At 47.3% G+C, this 21,581-nt stretch overlaps 1 protein-coding gene across 6 annotated transcripts in view; it reads right to left on the bottom strand.

Annotated features, from left to right (window-relative positions):
- SH3TC2 (SH3 domain and tetratricopeptide repeats 2) overlaps positions 1–21,313 on the bottom strand; it is a 34,484-nt gene extending 13,171 nt beyond the window's left edge. Inside the window, exons 1-9 of one of the 6 annotated variants that reach the window (XM_019478581.2) lie at positions 21,100–21,313; positions 8,659–8,778; positions 7,076–7,180; positions 6,121–6,248; positions 4,804–4,909; positions 3,228–3,371; positions 2,915–3,116; positions 1,636–1,709; positions 410–605 (exon numbers count right to left, since the gene is read on the bottom strand). In XM_019478581.2, coding sequence (XP_019334126.1) covers positions 410–605; positions 1,636–1,709; positions 2,915–3,116; positions 3,228–3,371; positions 4,804–4,909; positions 6,121–6,248; positions 7,076–7,180; positions 8,659–8,778; positions 21,100–21,115 — 1,091 coding nt within the window. In that variant the 5' untranslated portion in view covers positions 21,116–21,313. Of the gene's footprint in view, positions 1–409; positions 606–1,635; positions 1,710–2,914; positions 3,117–3,227; positions 3,372–4,803; positions 4,910–6,120; positions 6,249–7,075; positions 7,181–8,658; positions 8,779–15,122; positions 15,619–21,099 lie in introns of those variants that run through there. The other 5 variants (XM_014597622.3, XM_019478577.2, XM_019478578.2 and 2 more) reach the window with 5 other exon arrangements.
- Between the last annotated feature and the right edge of the window lie 268 nt (positions 21,314–21,581).

The raw sequence follows: 21,581 nt of genomic DNA, 5'->3' as shown, positions 1-21,581 counted from the left end.
CACACTGTGCCTCACCAGCTGGGGATCCACAGCCTCCTGAACAATACCATGTAGCCAGTGAATGTTTAAAACTAAAACTAAAATGGGAGGGATAAGCCAGCTGCTCTGTGACATAGACACAGCGAGCACACAAGCCTTACAGTAAAATGAACCCCAGCAGGGTACTGTGTTTGTTCTTACAGGCACTAATTTCCAGTCTGCGAAATACCTAGGATGAGTAAAAACTGACAGCTAAGCCTGCTTTAGGCAGAGAATCCATCAGTCTGCCGGTTGCAGAGAGAGCCTGGAATCGCAGCATGATCTCCATGTGCAAAAACCTGGATTTGTTCACATGCCAGAAACAGACTCCAAGCCTGCCCTTCTCTTTCCCCTCCACAGGCGCTTGCCTGGAGTACAGCAATGTACTTACAGAGGTTCACATGTCTTGGGGTCTATGCATTTGGTTTGGACAAAGCCAGTCGTCCCCAGGCTCAGGGATCTTCCCACAAACCACTGCAGTCCTGGTATAAGAAAGCCAACGATCTCTATGTTGTCTCCTTTGGAGAAGCTCAGTTCATCCCATCCTCTGCCTCGGTGATCCTCTATGGCTGTGCACCTACCTTTGCCTGAGAAGCAAAGGTAAACATCCTGATTTCAATGCACTGGGCCTTTTAAGTATGACCAAACCTTCCCTGGCTGGAAGTGGGGAAGCCAGTAAGTGTTGATGGTTTTAGCATGAAAAGAGGGTTCCTCCCTTAGAGAGTTTCTCCTGTTACTTGCTGTTCACATGAAACCACAATCTTCTGTGTGATGTCCTCACAGACTAGATGACTGTGATCTCAGGAAGGTGAAATAAGCAGCAGAAACAAATGAGGCTCCTCATGGACAAAGACTGAAATCCCTCAAAAAAACCCTCTGATAATTAAACATGAGAAAAATTTAAATACTTGGGCCTCTGTACCACAGGACAGAACTGATTCTCCATATACCGCTCAGAGTTTGCCAGAGATGCCAATGAATCTTTAATGGCTTGATTTGCAGTCAGGCATGTAATTGCACCCACCATTGTGTGTCTAATTTGTACGTGCAGTTACCTCCCATCCCCAACCGGCCAATACGCAGAATGGCCTACTGCACACACGCTTACCCAGTTAATGTGTAGGGTTGCAAAGACTGCCAGCACCAGCTCAGCATGCAATGGCATGTTCACTTGTGTGTGTCTAATTGTTTAAAATGCAGACCCTAAAGGATCAAAGGAGACAGAGGCACCAGAGAGAAGAGGAAATAGAGGAAAAGAATGCAGAGAGGAAAATAAAAACAGGAAGATGCACAGTGCTGGCAACTTTTTGTACTCCAAGTTCTAAGATTGGGCTTTCACTGTGCCTGCTCCCTCAAGACCCCATAAGGGGTATGAATGATTCCAGAGGGTCTGAAGATGCCACTCGGGAGGATCCTACTTCAAGCAGAGGGTTGGACTAGATGACCTCTGAAGGTCCCTTTCAGTCCTACTTTTCTATGATACTTTTATTCTAACTCAAGTGCTTTATATACAGCAAGAGAAAAGTGCCTTATGCATCTGGATAGCCCTTTCCATGGATTTGTAAGAGTCGTGGCCTTGCTCTAGAAAGTCCAGGCTGTTACACCAGTGACACTTACCAACTGGCTGAGAGGTTGGACTACTAATTTCTTTGGAGACGCTGAAGCTCACTGGATAATTCTTTAGAAACCACCTGCAAAGGAGAAGCCGTGCGTAAATGCATTAATATTGTCAAAGATTTGTTCAGTTGACAAGTATCAATACCCCAGGGCATCAGTCAGATCGGGGAAGCTCAAATGTGCATTAGAACCATTTTGGGCACTGAGCTCTTGCTCACTGGGCACACGGGTATCTGAATATCCCTTGGGTATCTCATCAAATTCCACTTCCTTAAAAACATGATGAACTTCACAAGGTATGAAGGGAAGTTTCACTGGTGAATTCAGTAAGAAATATGATTGATGTTCTTGTCACCATAGCTGATCTAAGTATCTGACCAGAAGAACTATAATTCCTCATCAGCGTCACTGGCTTTCTGTAAGTCTTGGGCTAAGATTTTCCTTCCAGTTACATCAGTATAAACCAGGGGCAGGCAAAATGGCAGATGCAGCTAGTAGCCAAACTCCATTTCCCAGCAGCCCCTGCCCGCATTGCTGCCTCTGGTTTCCCTGGAGACCCCAGGAATGGCAGGGCCGTGACAGTGTGGAGCTAGGGTTTCCATGGAGGCTAGCCCCAGCAGCACTGGCAGGGAGTTGCTCCAGTGTGGTATGAGGCCAGGGCAGAGCCAGGATCCACTGCCTACATGTCCCTGTCTGGGGCACAAGGGCAGCAGATTGTAGCTGTGCCCTGGCTCTGGACTATACTGTCACCACCGCAAGATCCTGGCCCCGGAGCTGCTCCCTGCTAGCTGCACACCCTGCCAGTGCTGCTGGGGCCTGTCTCCATGGAAACCCTGGCCCCACACAGTCACAGCTACACCACTCCTGGGGCCTCCATGGGAACTGGCTGCAGCAATGCAGGCAGGGGCTGCTGGGAAACGGAGTCCACTGTGGACCCAATCCAGCCTCCAAGTCGGATTTTGCCCACCCCTAAGTAATCCCATTGAAATCAGAGGATTAAATCAATATAAAACCAGAGTCAGATTAGAATTAAATCCTTGACCTATTCTGGGAATAGAACAAGAATTGGTTTTTGACCTTCATTGCTGTATATATGGTATAGCCTTACGAACTTGCTGGGATTCCAGGCCTCCATTGTTCAGATACAAAGGGTAGCCCCTACAACCATCCATAGGGACAGCAGTTCCTCATCCTGGATTTCATGCTGCTCTGAACCTGAATGTTCCAGATGAGGAACAAACGTTAGTTGTGTAATGCACACTACTGTCCATCTACTTACTGGTAAAATGGATGGGGCAGAGGCTCTATGGCTGCCACAGGTACTAGGCCTCGCTGACCTGTCAACAAGGACATCCCTTCCCATCTTGACTCTTCTCCAATGTCCCTCACGTGAAGTAGCTCATTTTTGCAGAACCTCAAGCCTCCCTCTCCCTCTTCCACAGGTTGAAGAACATTCAGCACTGCTCTGGAAAAGAAGTTACCTGCAGATTGAAACAAGGAAGCCATTACCAATGTAAATTATGGACCAGCTCAACCTGAAATCCAGCTGGGATGATTTAGAGAAGATCCCGAGATGGGCACTTGCTTCTAACCTTCTTGGATAAGCAGACCCAGATATATGGTAGCCAGGCGATCTTCATTGACAGTAACACTGATCTTGGTGTCCTCCACCAGAGCATAGTTCAGCCAGTACACTTGGTCAAAGAGAAGCTGTTCCAAACAGCAAGCCACATGGCCTAATAAAGTAAGAAAAATACATGGCCTAAAATTCTTCCTTTTCCACATGCTCCCTCCCCACCAAAGGACAAAGCATTTGTGCCTGCAGAGCCATCCAGATCAGCTTTTTGCAATCCTACAGTTGGACAGTGACCACTTTGGTGCTGATCCTTAATCAGCAGCTTGCCTTGGAAAACTTAGTAGAGCCTCCTCTGTGTCTGTTGCACTGAGTTAGAAGACAGTGCCATGAATTTGGCTGGGCACCATGCCAAATATTTCTCTTGTGCCATCAGCCCTACCGCTGTCATTAATCTTTCTATCCCCATAGCCAGTTATATTGCTAGTGTGGCTTGTGGCAGAAGGCCACCTCTGTTTCTCCCCAAAAACTCTGTGACAATTTGGTTAGGATGGGCCCAGCAGAGGATACACACCTTACTCTATCTCTTTAGGTAACCTGAGCTGGATACATTCCTGAGGGAGGGGGGAAACCTGCTCCCTCTGCCTACATGACTGGTATCACATACCTGGGTAAGGGGCTTGGACTCCCTGGAGAGCTAGGAACTGCCAGTCTACCCAGCAACAAGTGATGCATTTCAAATTGGTTGGCTGACAGCCAACAGGTGCTGGCCTCCATTGGACCAGGTAAATGAGGTTACAAGGGCTATATAAGTTAAGGACTTCCCAGGAGGAGGGGGTAGCAGCCATGAGGAAGACTCAGAGACAGAGAAGAGCTGAACCATCTGAAACTTGCTCTCTCTCTCAAAACTCATGATCAAGGAACTGCCTGCCTCCAGAGGGAATCTCCACCTACCTCTGGATGATACTTGTGAGTAAGCTACCTGAGACCTAATTAGATATATAGCTTGGAGTAACTCAGATGCATGATCAAAGGCTACCCAGCCACAGGAGTTTGCTCTATGGGATTTCTCTGATATTGCTGTACCCTGTACCCTATTCCAACCCTACCCCCTGTAACCTATAAAGTTCTCCTTTGTACCTAGTGTGGGAGACTTATTGGGAGTGGGTCTAGATTATGCTTGGGGGTCCCCTTGGTTCGGCTGACTAAGGGACACTGCTACTTATGCTTCTGACTGAGGGAAGCATCCCAAGTTCTTGAAGTGAATCAAGTACCCTTGAGGGCTACTAGGCCTGTGTTTCCCAGGGTGCACAGAGCCAGAATTAAGCCCAGCCCAGGGTGGTGGCAGTGGAACCCCCAGGCTAGTGGGTGTGCTACAGGAAGGGGGCTGGCCAGACGTGAGGCGCCCCCAGGGAGGCACTCGGAGCCTGGAAGGTGGTCAGGCACAGTGAGGTAGGTGGCTCAATGCAGGAGCACCCCCTACTGAACCACTACATGGCTAAACACTCAATTCTAGATATTTCGTGGCATGGAGCATCTGATTTGCCCTCTCATTCCCAATGCCTCCATGCCCATCTGATGTGGTGGATAGCTACCTAAAGCCAGGTACGTGGAAAATTTCCAGATTTCTTCTGTAGTCTTAAAGGTGAGAAGGAACCGATCCTTCTGAGCCTGGATGCAGACCAACCTGGCTGACAGCTCCTGGAAATGAAAGAAAGGGCCAATGTGTGAGAAGGTCCTGGGGTCCTCAGTCACTCCAGCTACTATGTCGTGAGAGGGAATACAAAAAGTGGTACATGCAACACTCCACTTGTTATAATGGAAGGGCCTGGCACCGGGCTATAGACCTTGGATTCTGGTGTACTTCAGGATGGAGCTCTGAATCCATGACCTGGAGGGCTACAGAGCTTTGTTACTTGCCAGGGATCATAACTGTTGGCTCCTTCAGCAAGGAAGCACTGAGCCTCTGCAGTTCTTCCTCTGAGCTGCAGATGCTCTGACACAGCAGAGAGAGTGGGAGAGAACTGACTCTCCCCACAAAATCTTTTCCTCTCCTTATCATGCAGGCCAGTGAAATTCTGCTTATGAAATCCTGGGAATCTGCATTGTTCAATAGTAAACGGGAAATCCTTAATCATGGCAGAGGCGTGATATCCTAAAGAGAACTCAGGGGCTTGAACCCAAGGGATCATCTGACTTTGAGAGCAGGATCTCTCCCCCATAAAATAAAAGAGATGTCCCCAGCAGCAGTATTCGCATACTCTGCCAGGCTTCCAGATACAGAGGGACTGAGACCTGTTTTAAGGAATCCACAAAGAGCTATGATGCCTTTACATGTGAAGAGCCAGTGTGGAAGGAAAACTAAAGCCGGTGAATTGCTACACGGTATTTTACAACATCCTAACAGTGTCTGTGAATCTCGGCTGAAACAAAATTAAAGGAAATCGCCCTGTCTCCAAAGTGGTTGGTTATCTGTCTGTCTTCCTGCCTAGGCTGACTTTCAGTGTGAGTTGAGCACCTAATGCCTTTAGACTCTTCTGAAAATCCTACCTTGCTTTGGTTCCTCCGATTCACACTAATGCATTATCTAAGTGCTTCCCAGGTAACCCAGACCTTCAACGCAAAGTCCCTTGAAGATTTCATGGAGCTCCTGTTCATTATCCCTTCCCAATAGGAAGATATGCTTTGGGCGTACTGGATTATTATGTCCCTTTCCCTGCCATCCTGGTTATGGGAACACCTTCTTACAGAGGATGGTGTGGTGACATACACTGTTGGTGGTAGGAGCCTGGATGATTCAGACGCCTCTGTCTGGTCTGTGAAAGTCACACTGTGAAACCAACCCCAATGAGGTGTATGTAAGCAGCTCACCTTCCCCATCTCTCTGGCACACCTGTGCCTGTAACTCTCACCTTGAACAGAGCACAGACATCCTTCTCATCATTTTCCAGGGCCCACAGCTTCTTCCTTGCTGCTTCCTGCAGCTGGGAATTGACGCCCTGAGAAGAGTGACTCTCAACAGAGAAGGAGAGCGAAATTTCTTTAAAATGAAACGTGTGGTTAAGAGATAGAAGCTGTTATGTATGAAATGTGTCCCTACTTCTCCCCAGCTTGAACACCCTCCTCCCCCAGGTTTAGTTCACGCATTAACCTTGAATACAGACAGAATGGGGTAGAGCTATGTGACAAGCAAGATGGTAGGCTGCTGCTGACAGAAGGGTGTTCCACATGCTCTGCTATACCCATGACTTTGTATGAAGCAGTCTGATAGGCAGACTCTGCAGAGGATGGGCTCCAGGACAAAAACATAAGACTAAGATGCACTGGTTGAGCTCTGAAACACAGCTAGACATGTGGCAGCAGAGCTTGAGACCCCAACACATGGGGTGCGTGGTCAGGCACATGTGGAGGCAGGTTTCTATGGTTTTCTTCATTTGCTGCTCCTGGAGTCTCACTTCTACCAACTCCCAATAGGCCACGGGGAATTACTGACATGCCGTGAGGGGAGATTAGGCCCTGAAGAAAGCAAGTATGGTATTGTGGTATGGGGACCTGGAGACTCCCTCTGGCCATCCTTAATATGTCCTGCTGTAACTCCTAATGTATGAACCCACTGGCACAGAGTTTACTTTGCCAAGCCCCATCCTTACACCTACCCCTCATTTGGTACGTTGCTAAAATAACTCAAGTCAGTCTAGTGCTTACACCAGCTTCTTCTTGGAAACTAAGAGTAAAGCCAAGAAATGCATGTGATGGATGAGAATATCCATCTGGGGAACTTCAGCCAGGGAGTAAACCATTGAATTATAGCTTCTTTGCTATCTACAAGCATTACAAATCCCAGCAGCTGACAAGGCAGTATCTTACCAGTGGGGAACCCTTCTCCTACAGCCAGTGACACAGACTTGGTCTCCAGAGTGCCCTCTGCTAACTGTGCAGGCTGATCTCCTGGCTCCGGCTCCCTAGGATTACCTACCAAGCCATCATGGAGGCAGAGAGCTGTAGTCAATGCTTATGGAGGAGATAACAGCATATTCTACCCTTACAACAGCCCCTTAAAACAAATGTTGTGCTTTGACAGATCCCAATAGAAGTTTATCACCTTAATCATGGATGTTACCTTAAATCATAAGCAGAGGAGGGAGAGGTCAATGATATTATGAAGATCTAACTACAAGCCCCACAGTGTGCCTCTTAATGACTATCTGGTTATGATCCTATGCCAAGGTAGCCCTGAGCTGCGGAGAAGTCTCCCTCTTGCTTTCAGACATTTAACATGCCGAACTGGGCAGTAAAAGTCTAGAAAAAGCACATTTGAGGGAAGTTTTATAATTATTACCCTTCTTCAGTCCAGGAAATTGAATAATTTGCATAACTCTTTGCTCATCATTTTGCCAGTGGAAATGAGATTTTCCTAACTGCCAGCTCAGGCCAGTATCTGAAAACCAGGCTGCATTCTTTCTGCTTCACACATCATCAACCATTGCCATAAAAGACCCTGGAATTGGCACTCTAGCTGGCAATTATGTTAATGATGCCTGAGGCACAGTGAACTCCAGCTTGCTCTTCCACAGCTGTATTGGCTCTTCAGGGTAACAGGATTAAAAGCCAATTCTTGTCAGTAATCAGACAAGGCTTGTAAGACATACAAGCATCAAGAGATCTGAGGCTGGAACAATGCAACGGCTTTTATAAGTCACTTTTCTGACTATAGCTGTACGTTAATGTTCTTTTTATTCAGTCAGCTTTTCTAGCCTGTAAAATAAACTGCAATTTGCACACAGACTTTTAAACCATAGTTATAGCTAGCAATAGAAAAATACAAGCCTGAGGCTTCTCATTAGTGGGCTTTGCTTACAAAGAAAAGCCTCTCAATGTTTTTATTTCACTTTATGTTTCAATATGCTTTATGAAGGCCTGTCAGTAACTATAACCCCCTTGCACAGAGGCATGGGTACAGTGACAGGAGAAGTGACTAGCCCAGTGCCATGAAGTGGGTCAGTGGCAGAGCCTAAACTAGAATGAATTCTCCTGACCATCAGTACAGTCCTGTCTGCTAGATCCTACTTCTAGACCAAGGCTTGGCTAGTATTTATTCAACAAGCCTACTCCTTCTTTCCCTGCCTCATTTGTTCTTTCCTCGTTCCATCCTTCCTGTTGGTGTGATAGTTCTAGCAAGGAGGGTCTGCTTTCCAAGGACTCCATATAAAGGTTTCATTTTGGGCCCCTGTCCTTTGCTACAGAACCAGACAAATGCAGAACTGTAATGCAACAGGGTCCCCTGGAAAGCTTTAGACTCCAGGCAACTGCACGACTTGCCCTGTCCTAATCCCACCCCTGTTCACACACGTGTGGCCAGCAGCCTAAAGGAGGCAGAATGTTGCCCTCAGGAAAGCACCCATCTGTTTCAGACTGAGCGGGGTGTTTTCCTTCCTTGCATGCTCAAGTACCTGATGCCATGGTCTCCTCCTGAAAACATCTTCCTTGGGGCTCAGCTGTGTAGTTCTGCAGACTGGACCAGCTGGGCAGGAGCACAGGTGCAGCAGAACAGCAGGAATCCTGCTCTTCACCTGAAGAAGACATGGTGCAGGCCAAGCTGATTAGAAACCAAGCAGGGTCCTCCTAGCCTTGGGTCCCCACAGGGTCTCATTCCAATTCAGCAACAATAGCAACAGCGATAACAGAGGAAATCACTTGTATTGCGGTGCAAGTAATGGCCCTGCTCATACTGCTGTCGCTGCTGTCTGACAAAGCGCTCTTGAGGGATATCGTCGAGGACATTCATCTCCAACAGGCTCCGCGGCAGCATGCGGATGAGCGGAGGAATGGGCTTGCCTCTCCGGCGCTCATTTGTTTTGCCTTTAATTTTGTTCCTGCCAGCTCAAAAGGGGAATTCAGAGCATGTTGATAAATGAATTGAAACTGCCTGTCGGGTCTCATTGCAATTCAAGCCGGTGACTCATTGGGACCTTGCTGCCGAAATATCCTGTAACTGCTAACAGCAGCTCTCCTGTACAAAGCCCAGCTCAGAGCTTGTGCCCTGGCCAGCAACAGGTCCTAGGGAATGGCGTGCTGGATTTCCAGCTCAGCTGCAGCAGTGGAAATTCACAGCGACTCCTCTGCCGGAGTGTACTCCAGATTTATGCTGATATAATTGGCATCAGGATCTGGCCCTCTGCCTCCTTGTTTGTGGGGTGAGAGAGAACCCAGAGCGAAGAGGAGCAGGGAACTCACAGAAGGGGAAGAGAGCAACCCATTAGTGCATGGGGCCTCTGTTCATGCTGGTCGGTGCCCATCTCTTTCCTCCAGAGAGGTGTTTTTGCCCGATCAGGGCACCAGGCTTGATTGCACCAAGATAAAGGGGCCTGCTATGTGCATGAGGGCCTAAAATAATGAGCTGCCAGATGAGGCATTCTGTGAGCTCTGCTATAGGTGTAGGGAGCCCCTGGACAGGAATGGGGATAGAGGCAAGGAGGCTCCTGTAGGGACCTGGAAGACAGCTCCACAGAGCTGATTCAGTGAATCCTTCCCTCACCTGCCTGTCCCTGTAACTGGTTTCTGGAGTATACCTAGAAGCTGCAGCTGAGAGCCAAGTGGCACTTGCAAGTCACTGGTGAGAAAAGGAGAGGCTGCAGAAAAATAACAACAGACATCTCCATGTGAGTGGATGAGCAGCCAAACTGAACCAGTCCTGACCACTAGGACCTTTCCCAGCAAAGCTTAGCGAAGCAGAGAATCACAGGGCTAGAAGGGACCTCGGTCTGTGGGCATCTAGTCCAGCCTGCTGCCCAGATGCATGAGACAGATGTCCATCCAGGTTCTTCTCACTGTGAAAGATTCACTGACTTCACAGTGACTTCATCCCACTGACTAGGACAAATAGGGAGGCTGGGACCCCTGCCAATCACTTACCTGTGCACCATAATGAAAAGTCCCTTTGCAACAAGGCTCCACAGCAGCAACCCATGTGTCCACCATCCCATCCAGCCCTGAGGCTGGTGTCCTTTCTAATGGCAGAAAGTGAGTCTGATACTCCCCAGCCCTGCAATGGTGCGTCGGTCCTACCAGCCCTGGGACTCAGTCTCTTGACACACAATGCACAATGCATCTTTTGACGGCTGCACTGCATTTGCAAAGCGGGGGTGGGACCGGGCCCATCTCCCAGGCCGGTGCGGCTGCCCAGTGCCAGCCCTCTGACTCCAGTAGTTCTTTTCTCTCTCTCTTTCCAGATTGTATCTCAAATGCCAGGCTGCACATTCCTGGCATTCTATGTTTCAGCTAGTGACAGGGAAATCTGCATGTGGCCTTTGCTTGGGCATCCCTGGCAGCCAGCTGGGCCCCCTATGTCTGTTGTCAGGCTTCAGTGCACTTTCTCGCACTGAAACAGCATCCTTCTCCACCCTGAACAGCAAGAACCATCCGGAGTCCTGACTCTGACAAGCACGTCTCACCAGCGGTAATTACATTAGTGTTTTCTCTCTCCCTCTATCCAGGGTTGCTTTTCTCTCATTGATGAACTAATCCTCCCAACCTCTGCTGTGGATTAGGGAGGTGTTGTTCTCCCCATTGTGCAGTAGCAATCTGGTGCTGGTTGGCAGCTCAGAACAGGCTTCAAAACCCACCTGATAAGCAAATTAAATTAACCCACAATGTGCTCCGTCCAGGCTGCTAGTGGTACCCAGGATGAACTGGTGGCCTGCAATGCAGACACAGGGTTCAAATTATGAGGGAGCTTGGAGGGGGGGTGGGAGGCCTAAGCCTCTTGCCTTCGCCCCGCAAAGAGATGAGAACTGCCCCGTGTCTTTCCAAGAAGCACACGCGGCAGCGGTGACAGATCCTTCTGACTGCCACCGCCGCAGACCCCCCAAGAGTCGAAGTGTAATTCAAAACCTGTACAGACATACTGCCATGAAGCACGAAATGAGGAGCTGGACCTGTACCCTCCAGTGATTAGCACTTCCCTCCTGAGAACATCCCTGAGATGCAGTATAAGCACAAAATACAACCAAATGGTACAGATGGGATTTTCAGCTCAGATTGCTGAGAAGGAACCACTGTGATCACCTCATCCGGTCTCCTGTACAGCACATGTTGTAGGACTGCCAGGCATTAACTGTTCATAATTCTTAATGAAAATGTTTAGTCTCCTTTCCCAGGCCTGAGACTAACAGGGTAAGCTCCATGGGGCTCTCCTCAATGGGTAGGTGTACCGAGGTAGCAGGTCTCCGCAAAATTTCTCCACCAAAGGTGCAGCTTAGTCTCAACCTATCAGGCAACCTCCAGATGTGCTCAGAGAAGAGGAAGGAGTACTCTTTTAAGGAAGGGTCTTTGCTGACTGGCCATAGCTGTGGGATAACTTGCTTGCTGTGGTTTTTCTATGAGGCATCTGAGATTGAAAGGAAGACCAGCTCAAATGAAATGTGGTGCCTACTAAAATAACTGTCATATCTGGCATATCCGGCTGCAAGAGAGCATGACACAGCTGGAAGGAACAAGAAGCCAAGAAAAGAGAATTAAAGGAGCAGGCTCTTGTTTAAAGGTGTTTCCTTAAGGTTAAAATACAACTAACCATGTCAGAGGGGCCCGTGCTTCTCCTGGGGAAGCTGCAGCATAGCGCTATATGCCACATAATGTGCTACAATGGCATAACTGGAGAATGACTCCAGCTCACAGGTATTACTGAAATACTACCTATAAAGAGTAATGATTAACACTGTGACTGGGGATGGAAGGGGACATTGGCCTTTGCGTAGCCTATTTACACGTGCCCAGCAGTGCCTGTGTCCTACTGGGAAGAGCTGCTGTGACTGCCTCGGGTTACTAGTACATTTTGCCCAGTGATCCCCCAGCACACAGTACTTCTAACTGGGGCCAACTGGAAAAATTATGTCAGAATATTTCAGGGAGATTAATCCATTTCTACAAAGCGGGTGGGACACTGCTGGTTTCCCTGCTCAGCTCCTTGGCAGACTGTCCTGTCCCCAGGCCACCAGTCCCTTCTGGGAACAATTCCAAAATTTGGGGAGGGGGCAGGAGGCTGTTGCTAATCAGAACAAAAGCAACATTTGACATGCTGAATTCTTCCACGAATGGGAATCACTTTTCCCCATCCAGTTCTACTTCTAATATCCACCAGTGCCTGGCCTCCAGATTTAATTCATGATTCTATGAACTGGGACCATAATTCTCACTGACACCTTGTTCTAGCAGCTAGCTTGTCTCCTTTGAAACCTTCCAAACATTATGCCACTGCCTCCTATTACACTGCAAATAACAACAAGCAAGCCCCATTTATCTGGTATCTCTGCAAATCTGTCTAGCTACAGGGACCAGAAATGTGGACTTGGATGTAACCATGCTGCATTCCCCAGTGTCCTGGTCCTTTCAGAACAAAAGAGCTTGTTGCTTCCTGTAACACAGATGCACTAAGAATGGGTTCAAGTCACAAAGTTTGGCATCAAACGTTGAAAATTCCTAAATTCAGAATGGGGGAAAGCACAAGATACTTGGATTCCCATCTTAACGGTCTAGGAGTCATTGGCAAAATTCAGATCCATGTGTGGACTTCAGCTTCCCCTGGAATATCTGGTGCATGCAGATCCAGGTTGTGCGATAAGTCTCTAACAGAAACATGCTGCCATGCTAGGGTCAAATTTTCCAAAGATCTCCTTAGAGTAGGGCAACATTTTTCAGACCATTCCCCCCCAGAAGATGCCTACTTGAATTGACCAAAACTATTCAACACATTTGACACACATTGTGAGTGGTCTTATCCAAAGAAACTGAAAAAAATGAAAAAGTCAAAAATGTTAGTATGACATTTTCTAAGCACAATTTGCTGATTTTATTCTGTTTGTGTTTAAAGAATGATTTCTTTAAAATTTACTAAAGCTCTGCTTTAAAAAAAAAAAAGCAAAGAAGAGCACTTCTAAGTCTAAATGATTTTGTGTTCTGCCCAAAACAATTCCCCCAGCCCCAATTTTTTCTTTGGCAAGAAAACCAAAAAATCCAATCTCTACACAGCTCCCCTCAGTCCAGGACCTGCTTTCCCCAGCTCTCCTAGTAAGTTGAACCCAGTTTTGCATGCTGATCACATGAAAATTTGGTCCTGAGCATTTTGGAAAGTCCTTTTCTTAGTACAAGGCAAACTGTCATATATTAGCCTGGACAGACAAGGTTCTTTGCGTTAATGTGCTATCTTTTATTAAACCAACTAAATAGCTGGAAATGTTTTTCTTTGCAAGCTTTCAGGCACAAACACCCTTCTTCAGGCATTGAGAGAGTCTGCCTGAAGAAAGGTGCTTATGCCCAAAAGCTTGCAAAGAACACTTTTCCCAACTGTTTAGTTGGTCTAATAAAAGATATCACATCTGCCCAAAGAACCTTGTCTGCCTATGTCCTTAGACCAACACAACTACAACCAACAACGCTGAAACATATATTAGTCTATGATTTGAGCTGCTTTGATTTTGGGGAATTCAACCGGAAAAGAAATCTAGTGAGAGCCAGTTCTGTGAAACGTAGAATCATAGAAGCACAGAATCATAGAAAATGAGGGTTGGAAGGGACCTCAGAAGATTGTCTAGTCCAACCCACTGCTCAAAGCAGGACCATCCCCAACTAGATCATTCCAGCCATGGCTTTGTGAAGCTGGGCCTTAAACACATCCAAGGATGGAGATTCCACAGTAACTCATTCCAGTGCTTCGCCGCCCTCCTAGTGAGAGAGTTTTTCCTAATATCCAACCTAACCTTCCCTTGCTGCAACTTGAGACCATTTCTCTTTGTTTTGTCATCTCCCACCACTGAGGACAGTCCAGCTTCATCCTCTTTGGAACCACCCTTCAGGTAGTTCAATGCTGCTATCAAATCCCCCTTCAGCCTTCTCTTCTGCAGACTAAATAAACCCAGTCCCCTCAGCCTCTCCTCATAAATCATGTGCCCCAGCCCCTGAACCATTTTCATTGCTCTCTGCTGGACTTGTGTCCACCTCATCCATAAAAGTTGGCCTTCATTTCTGGTCCCTAGTAGACTTCCTTGTGGGAGCCCTTTCCATGTAAGAAGCCTCTGTTCCTAGTTCCCAGTGGGAAAGGGGTCTTCTGAGTAGATCATAGAGCAGTGATACTCAACGAAGATGCCATAGCATGCTAGGGTGCCTTGAGATCTTTTTAAGGGTGCCACAGGGTGCTGCACAATGTTAGCACTGTGAAACATGAATCACAATATAAATCTAGAAATTTCAAATAGAAATCCAGAGCTGTGGCCTTTCTGAGTTCTTAGCAACAGAAAACCTGCTCTGTTATATTTCTGTAGGCATAAAAAGAGTGAAAACTAAGAGTTGGCATTTTCCATGGGGTGTCTCGAATCTATCCAGGGGTGCCTTGAATCTAAAAAGGTTGAGAACCGCTGGCTGAGAGTAACTTCCCCCCACGCACCCTCTGGGTCAGGGCTGAGTGAAGCATATCAGTGCCTGGGGCAGGGAGTTTTTCCAGCTGCTGGCCATCCTCTGGATAATAACCCAGCAGATTTCATTTGTCAGGGCTGCCTTATGCTGGCCCCTTTCACCCACATTGAACTCATGTCAGTCAAACCTAAGCCGTTGCCATCTCTCCTGTTCCGCATTTCCCCTTTCATGATCACAACTATGAGATTTCTGACGAAGAAACAAAACTTATTCTGTCCTTACATTGTGCCAATCACTCCAGCAGCCCACTAAGTCTACACTGAAAACCCCAGCCCCATTTCCCCTATGTGCCTGCATACCAAGCACCCAGCTACCAGAAATACTTGCAAACTTTTGCTTCCCACCTATGTTTGCTCAGCTGAGCAGAACCTCATAGGTACGCACTACGCGCTGCAGCAGGCATGCAAAGCACGATAGGAGGCAAACAGAAGGCACAAGCAGCTGTACTGACCTGTTCGCACATCAGCACAAGTTCACGCTGGTCCCCAACATAATTTCCCGGGGACTACTTCCCCTCTGAAAGGTCTTGGTCTTGCAGTTTGGACCATTCCAGAGGGACCGGACAGTCTGGTGCCTTAGGAGATCAGTACTGCCAGCTTCCAGGAATCGGAAAGCATGGGTGTGTGTGTACGTGTTGTGAGCCGAGTGAGCAGGCACAACACAGCCACTCCCTCGCACAAGGAGAGGAATTTCTTCTAAGAGCTGCTTATCATCCAGGGAACCTCTGTTTCCCAGCAGTGAAGTGAATGGTGAAGTCATTGAGTTACCCAGGAGCTGTGCCATAAACAGACCACGCTCCCTGCTCACAGGAGGGAAGCGCAAATGCTGAAGCAAATACCTCCAGCAAATATATACACCAGAGGCTGCTTGTTTGCTGAGGCTGTGAAAACAGGTCTGGGTTGTTTTCAGCCAGATCAGTATCAGCAGGGACTGGGCCAGCAGCTTGTCTGTCTTGTTTTCAAGCTGCTATTGCAACAAGCTAGTTGTCCTGGCCAGGACACCTGCCCAGTTCTGCCTCCTGTCCCTCCCACCCCCATCCTGTGTCCTTGAGGTTCAGAAATTTTAACCCTGGTTAAATATCAACTCCCACTGCTACAGCGAAGTCCCAATGGAAAGGAACTATCTACCCTGTGTCATCAGGTCTTAACAACAGGCTACAGGGCACAGGTGCCCAGAATGAAAGCAGGGCATTTTTATTTGACATATATTACATTCACTGACAAGTGGCATTTCAGAAATTCCAAAACTAGATGTGAATTTGGAGAAAATTCGTTGAAAAGTATTGGCAAAACACACAGACACATACACACACACACACACACACACACACAAATATATATGCTGGGAAATATTTTCAAAATGCTAAAATGTTTAATTTCACTATTTTCAAAACGAAAAGGTTTTTTGTTTTGGAAACACTGGTGTGTTCCATTTTGACCTTTTTCCAAAGAAAACTTGTCGTTCTGAAATAGGGTTTAAAGTCGACTTAAATTAAAAAATACTAATAATACAGGGCTAAATAACTCCCAGAATGAAACAACACATTTTGTGCTGGGCCCAGCAAAGCATTCTGGGTTGACCCAAAATGCGGTGGTTTTTGTTTTTTTCATTTTGCTGGAACATATTGCATCGCATCGTATCATATCGTATCGTATGGGTATGCATATATATTTCCAATTAAATACAAACCACTTTTTCCTGATTTTTTTGGTTCAGATCCTGAGCTGAGAAATCTGTTGTTTGCCCAGCTCTGGTCCAGGCCCCCATCAAGGATGGCTTAACTACAACGGGAAAGGGGAAACTCAGGCCTGAGAACCTGAGTGCCACAATGAATGCAGAGCTATGTGGGGAAGTGGGGTGGCATTTTCTCATAGTCTAGGTGTTCAATCATATCACTAGTATCATGAGGTATAGGTTGAGCTCCTGGCCTTGGCTTGCCACATGACACCAGGCAAGATGCTTACTTCCCCTCTCTGCCCTCAGTGCATGACATGGAGTAAAACTGAAACTGTCCTTTGTACAGGAATACTCAACAGGGCAGCAACTAATGAGTTAATTAGTACAGCAAAAGAGAACTAGACTGGAATCCCCCTGCCTGCCTGCTCAGAGGCCCTGCACCCTGCCTCTTCCCCAGCCCTCATTGTTTCCAGTGGAAGCTAGAGGAAGTCTGCTCTTTTGAAAAATCAGGCCAGACCCATGCATGTCCACTGTGTTTCTGGTGTCCACAAGCTGCCTGGAACAATGTTACGCTATTGCAACAAATATTGTAGCCTGCAAGCTTGTTTAATTAACTGATACAGAGACAAAGCAGTTTCAGATGCAGAGAATATTTGAGGCTCCAGAACCAAACGTCCTGGGCTGCTGTGTCAGTATCTATCATTCCTTGGCACTTGGGCTATTAATTAATGAATTAATTACTATTATTGCTCCTGGTATGGAGCTCCATGGGCATGCTTGCTGCTTCAAAAACAAATGGAGACCCAGGCAGTGCCCAGCAGAGCTTTAGGACTAATCAGAAACTAAGATGTGAAGGCCACTGATAAGAATTGGAGAGGAGGAAAGAAGAACTAGAACAGCTTCACTGAGCTCATGTGGTTGCAAAGTCCTATGGTTACACATCCCACCTGGCAATTCTGCTTCGGATAAGTTAGTCCGTTCAGTGCTATTATTTTTATGCAAATATGCTCTTTATTGTTTATTTTTTTCTGAACTGTGATGGTATCCAAAGCTCTCCAACAGGTGAAGACCCCATTGTGTGGGCATACTGCAAAAGACAGCCCCTGCTTCAAAAACTTACATATTTTCTAGACAAGACAGAAGTGGGTGAAAGAAACCAAAGGGTAGGAAGGTTGAGCGTAGTAACAGCAGTAGAAGCATGTTTCAGAGGCCTGTCTGTCTAACCTCATTTCTCAGATAACAGTTAATGCTCTAACAATCTAAGCACCATTAGTCATGGGTTGTTTTACACCTTGGAATAGCTTATTGCAGAATCAGGTTCACCATTCCATGCAGTTATCTACTGCAGAGGCAGCAATAACATCACCATCCAGGGATGCAACATCTCCAGATGGTAGAATGAACCTATGAAACCATTTACCACTGAAAACTAAAGCCATTCCATATTCAGGGAGTCGATATCTACCTTGTCCCTCCCACACACAGGGTCCTTTCCCAGGACACATAACAAGAGCCAAGCATCTGGCTCATCCACTCCTATCACAGCCATTCCCAGGACAATTCTCCCACCTCCCTCTTGCTTCTGCCTAACAAGAGGCAAAATGCAAAGACTCCCCTGACTCCTGTGTTAAGATCCAAACCCTGACCCTTTCAAGAATGCATTGGGACTCATAGGAGCACAGAGGAACACGAGAGCACACAAGTGTGTACGTTGCTCTCTGCAGCAATTTCTAGTCAGGCTCAGGGTCCACAAGGAATTGAGTCCCAGAAGCTGTGTAGCTGCCAACTGATTCTTCTCAAGTGGAACAAAGACTCTTCCTCATGTGATCCCTCCTGCCCCTCATTTCTACAAGAGCAGAACAAGAGTTAGATTCAATCTCCCCACCACCTTCCATGCTCAATTTTGGACAGTGTGGGTGTCAGGGGACAACCCCAATGTTCTGCTCCCCTCTCCAGACACCTGTTCATCACCTCCAGCTACAATTGCCAACCGTCATGTTTCTAACCCCTTCCACATACAACATCCAAGCCAAATCTCATCCTAGGATTCAAACTCACTACCTTCAACTGCAAAGCCACCAGCCTGTCTTTGGTAGGCTGGAGGAGCAGAAGCACAGAGGGCATCATCATGCATGTGAGCACAGTGACAGATACAGATGTCTCACAGCCTTGCCTGTGCTGGGAACCAATGTGCCAGATCTCCTCTTCCCACAGTAGGGTGAGGTCCTGTTTCCTCTGGTGTTGCTTTCTTCTCTGTGACTTTGACTTCCTGACCAGAAAGAGAGGCTGCAGGAATGAAACAGCCTTGATGCCCTTCAGACTGCAGAGGACTCCCCTCTTTGTTTAGGGGAAGGATACCCTTTGGCAGGGGAATTGCTCCTGGCTTGTTGATATCCCATAGCTGATGTAGCATCTGTGAAGAGGTCAACTGGCCCTACCTCTCCCTATTGTGCTGATCTACTCACTGATCCTTTCTTCTGAGCTCCTTATTCCTGCCTTTATCCTATGCTAGAAATATTGCAGTTATGCATTGTCCACAGCATTAAGTAGCCTTAACCCTATCAATAATTCAAGAGGATCAATGGCCTGGCCTTTTGAAGCTGGTAGCATGTAGATGGCAGCCCAGCCGATAAGAAGCTACATTGACCCTCTCTAAGTACCTCCATGAAAGAGCCAGGGTGGAGATAAAAACTGGAACAAGACAATTGGATATCACATGGGGGCTCCTACTGGAACTGGGGCCTTTTATTTCTGCCTCCCATTTCAAAGCCAGCTGATGCCAATAGGGACCAAAAGCCACCCCTCTCAAAGAGGTATTTTTTTGACTGATGTGAAATGGGTTTGACCCAATTGACAGGCATTCTTATCACCCTGTGCAGTTCCTTGTTAATTTGTCCAATGAGGCTGAGGAGTGAAGGAGTCATGAAGTAACATCTGCCTGCTATCCCTCTAAGGTGAACTCCCAGATCAAGTGAGAAGGATACAGTTTAGGGGTGGAGCAGAGCTTTCCTGAAGGTTGCCTATGATACTGTGCCTGTGACATCCAGACCTGACAATACAGAACCTCTCCTGAGTGTCACAGTCACTGTAAAATGGAAGGAAGAAGCCACTGCGCCTACCGCAAGATTAGCAAAGTCACTGCTCAGAGCTCATTTGGGTTACATAGCTAAGCAAGCAGCAACTCCTGCCTGGCTTCTTGTGAGATACAAGGTTCCCAAACTATGGTCCATGGGTCACTTGGGCTAGGGACAGACATTCAAAAAGCCTGAGCCTGAATTGATTCAATCTTTGCAAGTTAGTCTAACCTGCAAAGCTTGAACCAGTTTGAAGGTGGATAGACGTTGCATTTTCATTCCAGAAATACAGGCACGTGCCTGCAGTGGCTCAGGCTAGAAACCAGGGGGTGCTATAGCCCTCTCTTCCTTTCCCCAATGCTGAGCTGAGGGGAGCATGGCCACGCCCCAGCAGGGTGCTCTGATAAGGGAGTGTTTCCTCCCTCCAGCAACCCAGCAGGGAGTTCATAACACAGTGTTTATCACCCCTAACTCAGTGTTTATCAGCCCATTAAGAAAATAAAAGCTTCTCTCATTAGTTCAAGCTCTTCTTAAACATCTTTTTCCAAGGAAGGAATGGAGGGGCGTTACCAGCTACCTATTGATTAGCTCCAAAAAGCCCTAAGCTGACACTGTCCTGTCTCCCACAGCATGGACCATAGCGAGCATGTGATCTGCTACCTAATGCTGAGAGGTGTCTGTGTAAGGCAGAGGGGAGGGGGGATCCCTGCTTCAGCAGGGAGTGGTGAGGGGGAGAGAGGGAGCAGGGGGAAGCCAGGCAGACCCCGCTGTATGTGCAGTCTCTACCAGAGCTCCAGCCAGGGAGCAGAGGGGAGGGGCCAGCCCTGCTGTGGAGCAGAGAGCCCTGCCCAGCCCAGAGAGCATGTCAGGATGCTGGGGGACTCTGATTTAACTTAAACCAAGAGGGGGTCTGGGACAGACATTGCATAAACTAGTTTGACCCAAATTAGTTAAGTCTGATACTACATTCAACCAGATTTATCTCAAACTGGTTTCAGGCATTTTCAAACTGGTTAATGTGCAATGAACATCTGTTTTAGACCAGTTTTAGACATCAAATGTAAACCAGTTTCTGGTCACTTAAACCGGTTTATGTGTAATGTCTGTCCCTAGCCTTATACTCTGCCAAGAGCTGGCTGAGGACATGGACAAGCTCTCCTAATTCAAAGCAAACATGGGGGAAGGGGGGGTTTGAAATGAAGAACAAGAGGAAGCAGAGAGATTCAGTGAACCTTTTCCAAAAAGGGCTGTACACTCACCACTTTAGACATCTAAATGTACACACACACTTTCTCAACATCACAGAACACTGTGGTAATCTCAGGACAGATAATAATCATGAGAGAAAGCAGAGGCATGGTTTGTGCCAGGTGGAATGGGAGGAGAAAGAGATTTGTGCGGTCACAGTGGGAGGGGAAGCGAGGGTGGGTGAGAATGAGTGGATAATGTCAAGTATGGTGAAGTGGTCTAGGTTATGAGACCCCCCTCTGCAGCAAAACTGTGAATGGGTGTCCATGTGGCTTCTCTTAGAAGTGGCTCATCTTAAAAGGCTCCTGGTCTTTTGGTTAAAAGGCAGAGCATTTTAGCTGTTTCAGCTCCTGGACGAGTGAAAGACCATCAAGCACAAATTTACATTTGAAAATAAACTGTTGAGAAAATGGGTCCTGCTTCACTTACCTGCCATTTCCTGCATTTTGCTCTCCGTGCTTTCCCACCAGGGCTGGATTCCCAGGAGTGTGGCCAGGCATCCCAAGTGGCCTGGACCCAACCAGAGTTTGTTTCCTCACTGTCTAGTCCCAGCCAGAGACTCTGGGCACAGTGTTTACTGCTGCCTCAAAGCACAGTGCAGGATAAGAGGACATCACAGAATGCATCTATCGTGACTGCAGACTGCTAAGGAAGAGCTCCTGCTAAATAGGGAAGGAGGGGCTGGTGGGCTGATTACAATGAACCAGAGTTAAGGGGAATGGGAATCTGTTGGCTGCCTGCTGCACTCTGCTGAAGGCAGCTCCCTGCACATACCTTGACAGGAACTCTGATAAGGGACACTGACAAAACTAATTAAATTAGCCTGATAAGCCCTCAGCTCACCTCATTGCCCAGATCCTCTGGCAGGCAATCAAAAGTGCCATTGTTACTTAGCTTGTAGGACAAAAAAA

This window comes from Alligator mississippiensis, chromosome 9 (assembly GCF_030867095.1).
Source record: "Alligator mississippiensis isolate rAllMis1 chromosome 9, rAllMis1, whole genome shotgun sequence".
Taxonomy (NCBI): domain Eukaryota; kingdom Metazoa; phylum Chordata; order Crocodylia; family Alligatoridae; genus Alligator; species Alligator mississippiensis.
The sequence above is the reverse complement of the archived record's forward strand: the minus strand, read 5'-3'. Positions and strand labels throughout refer to the sequence as shown.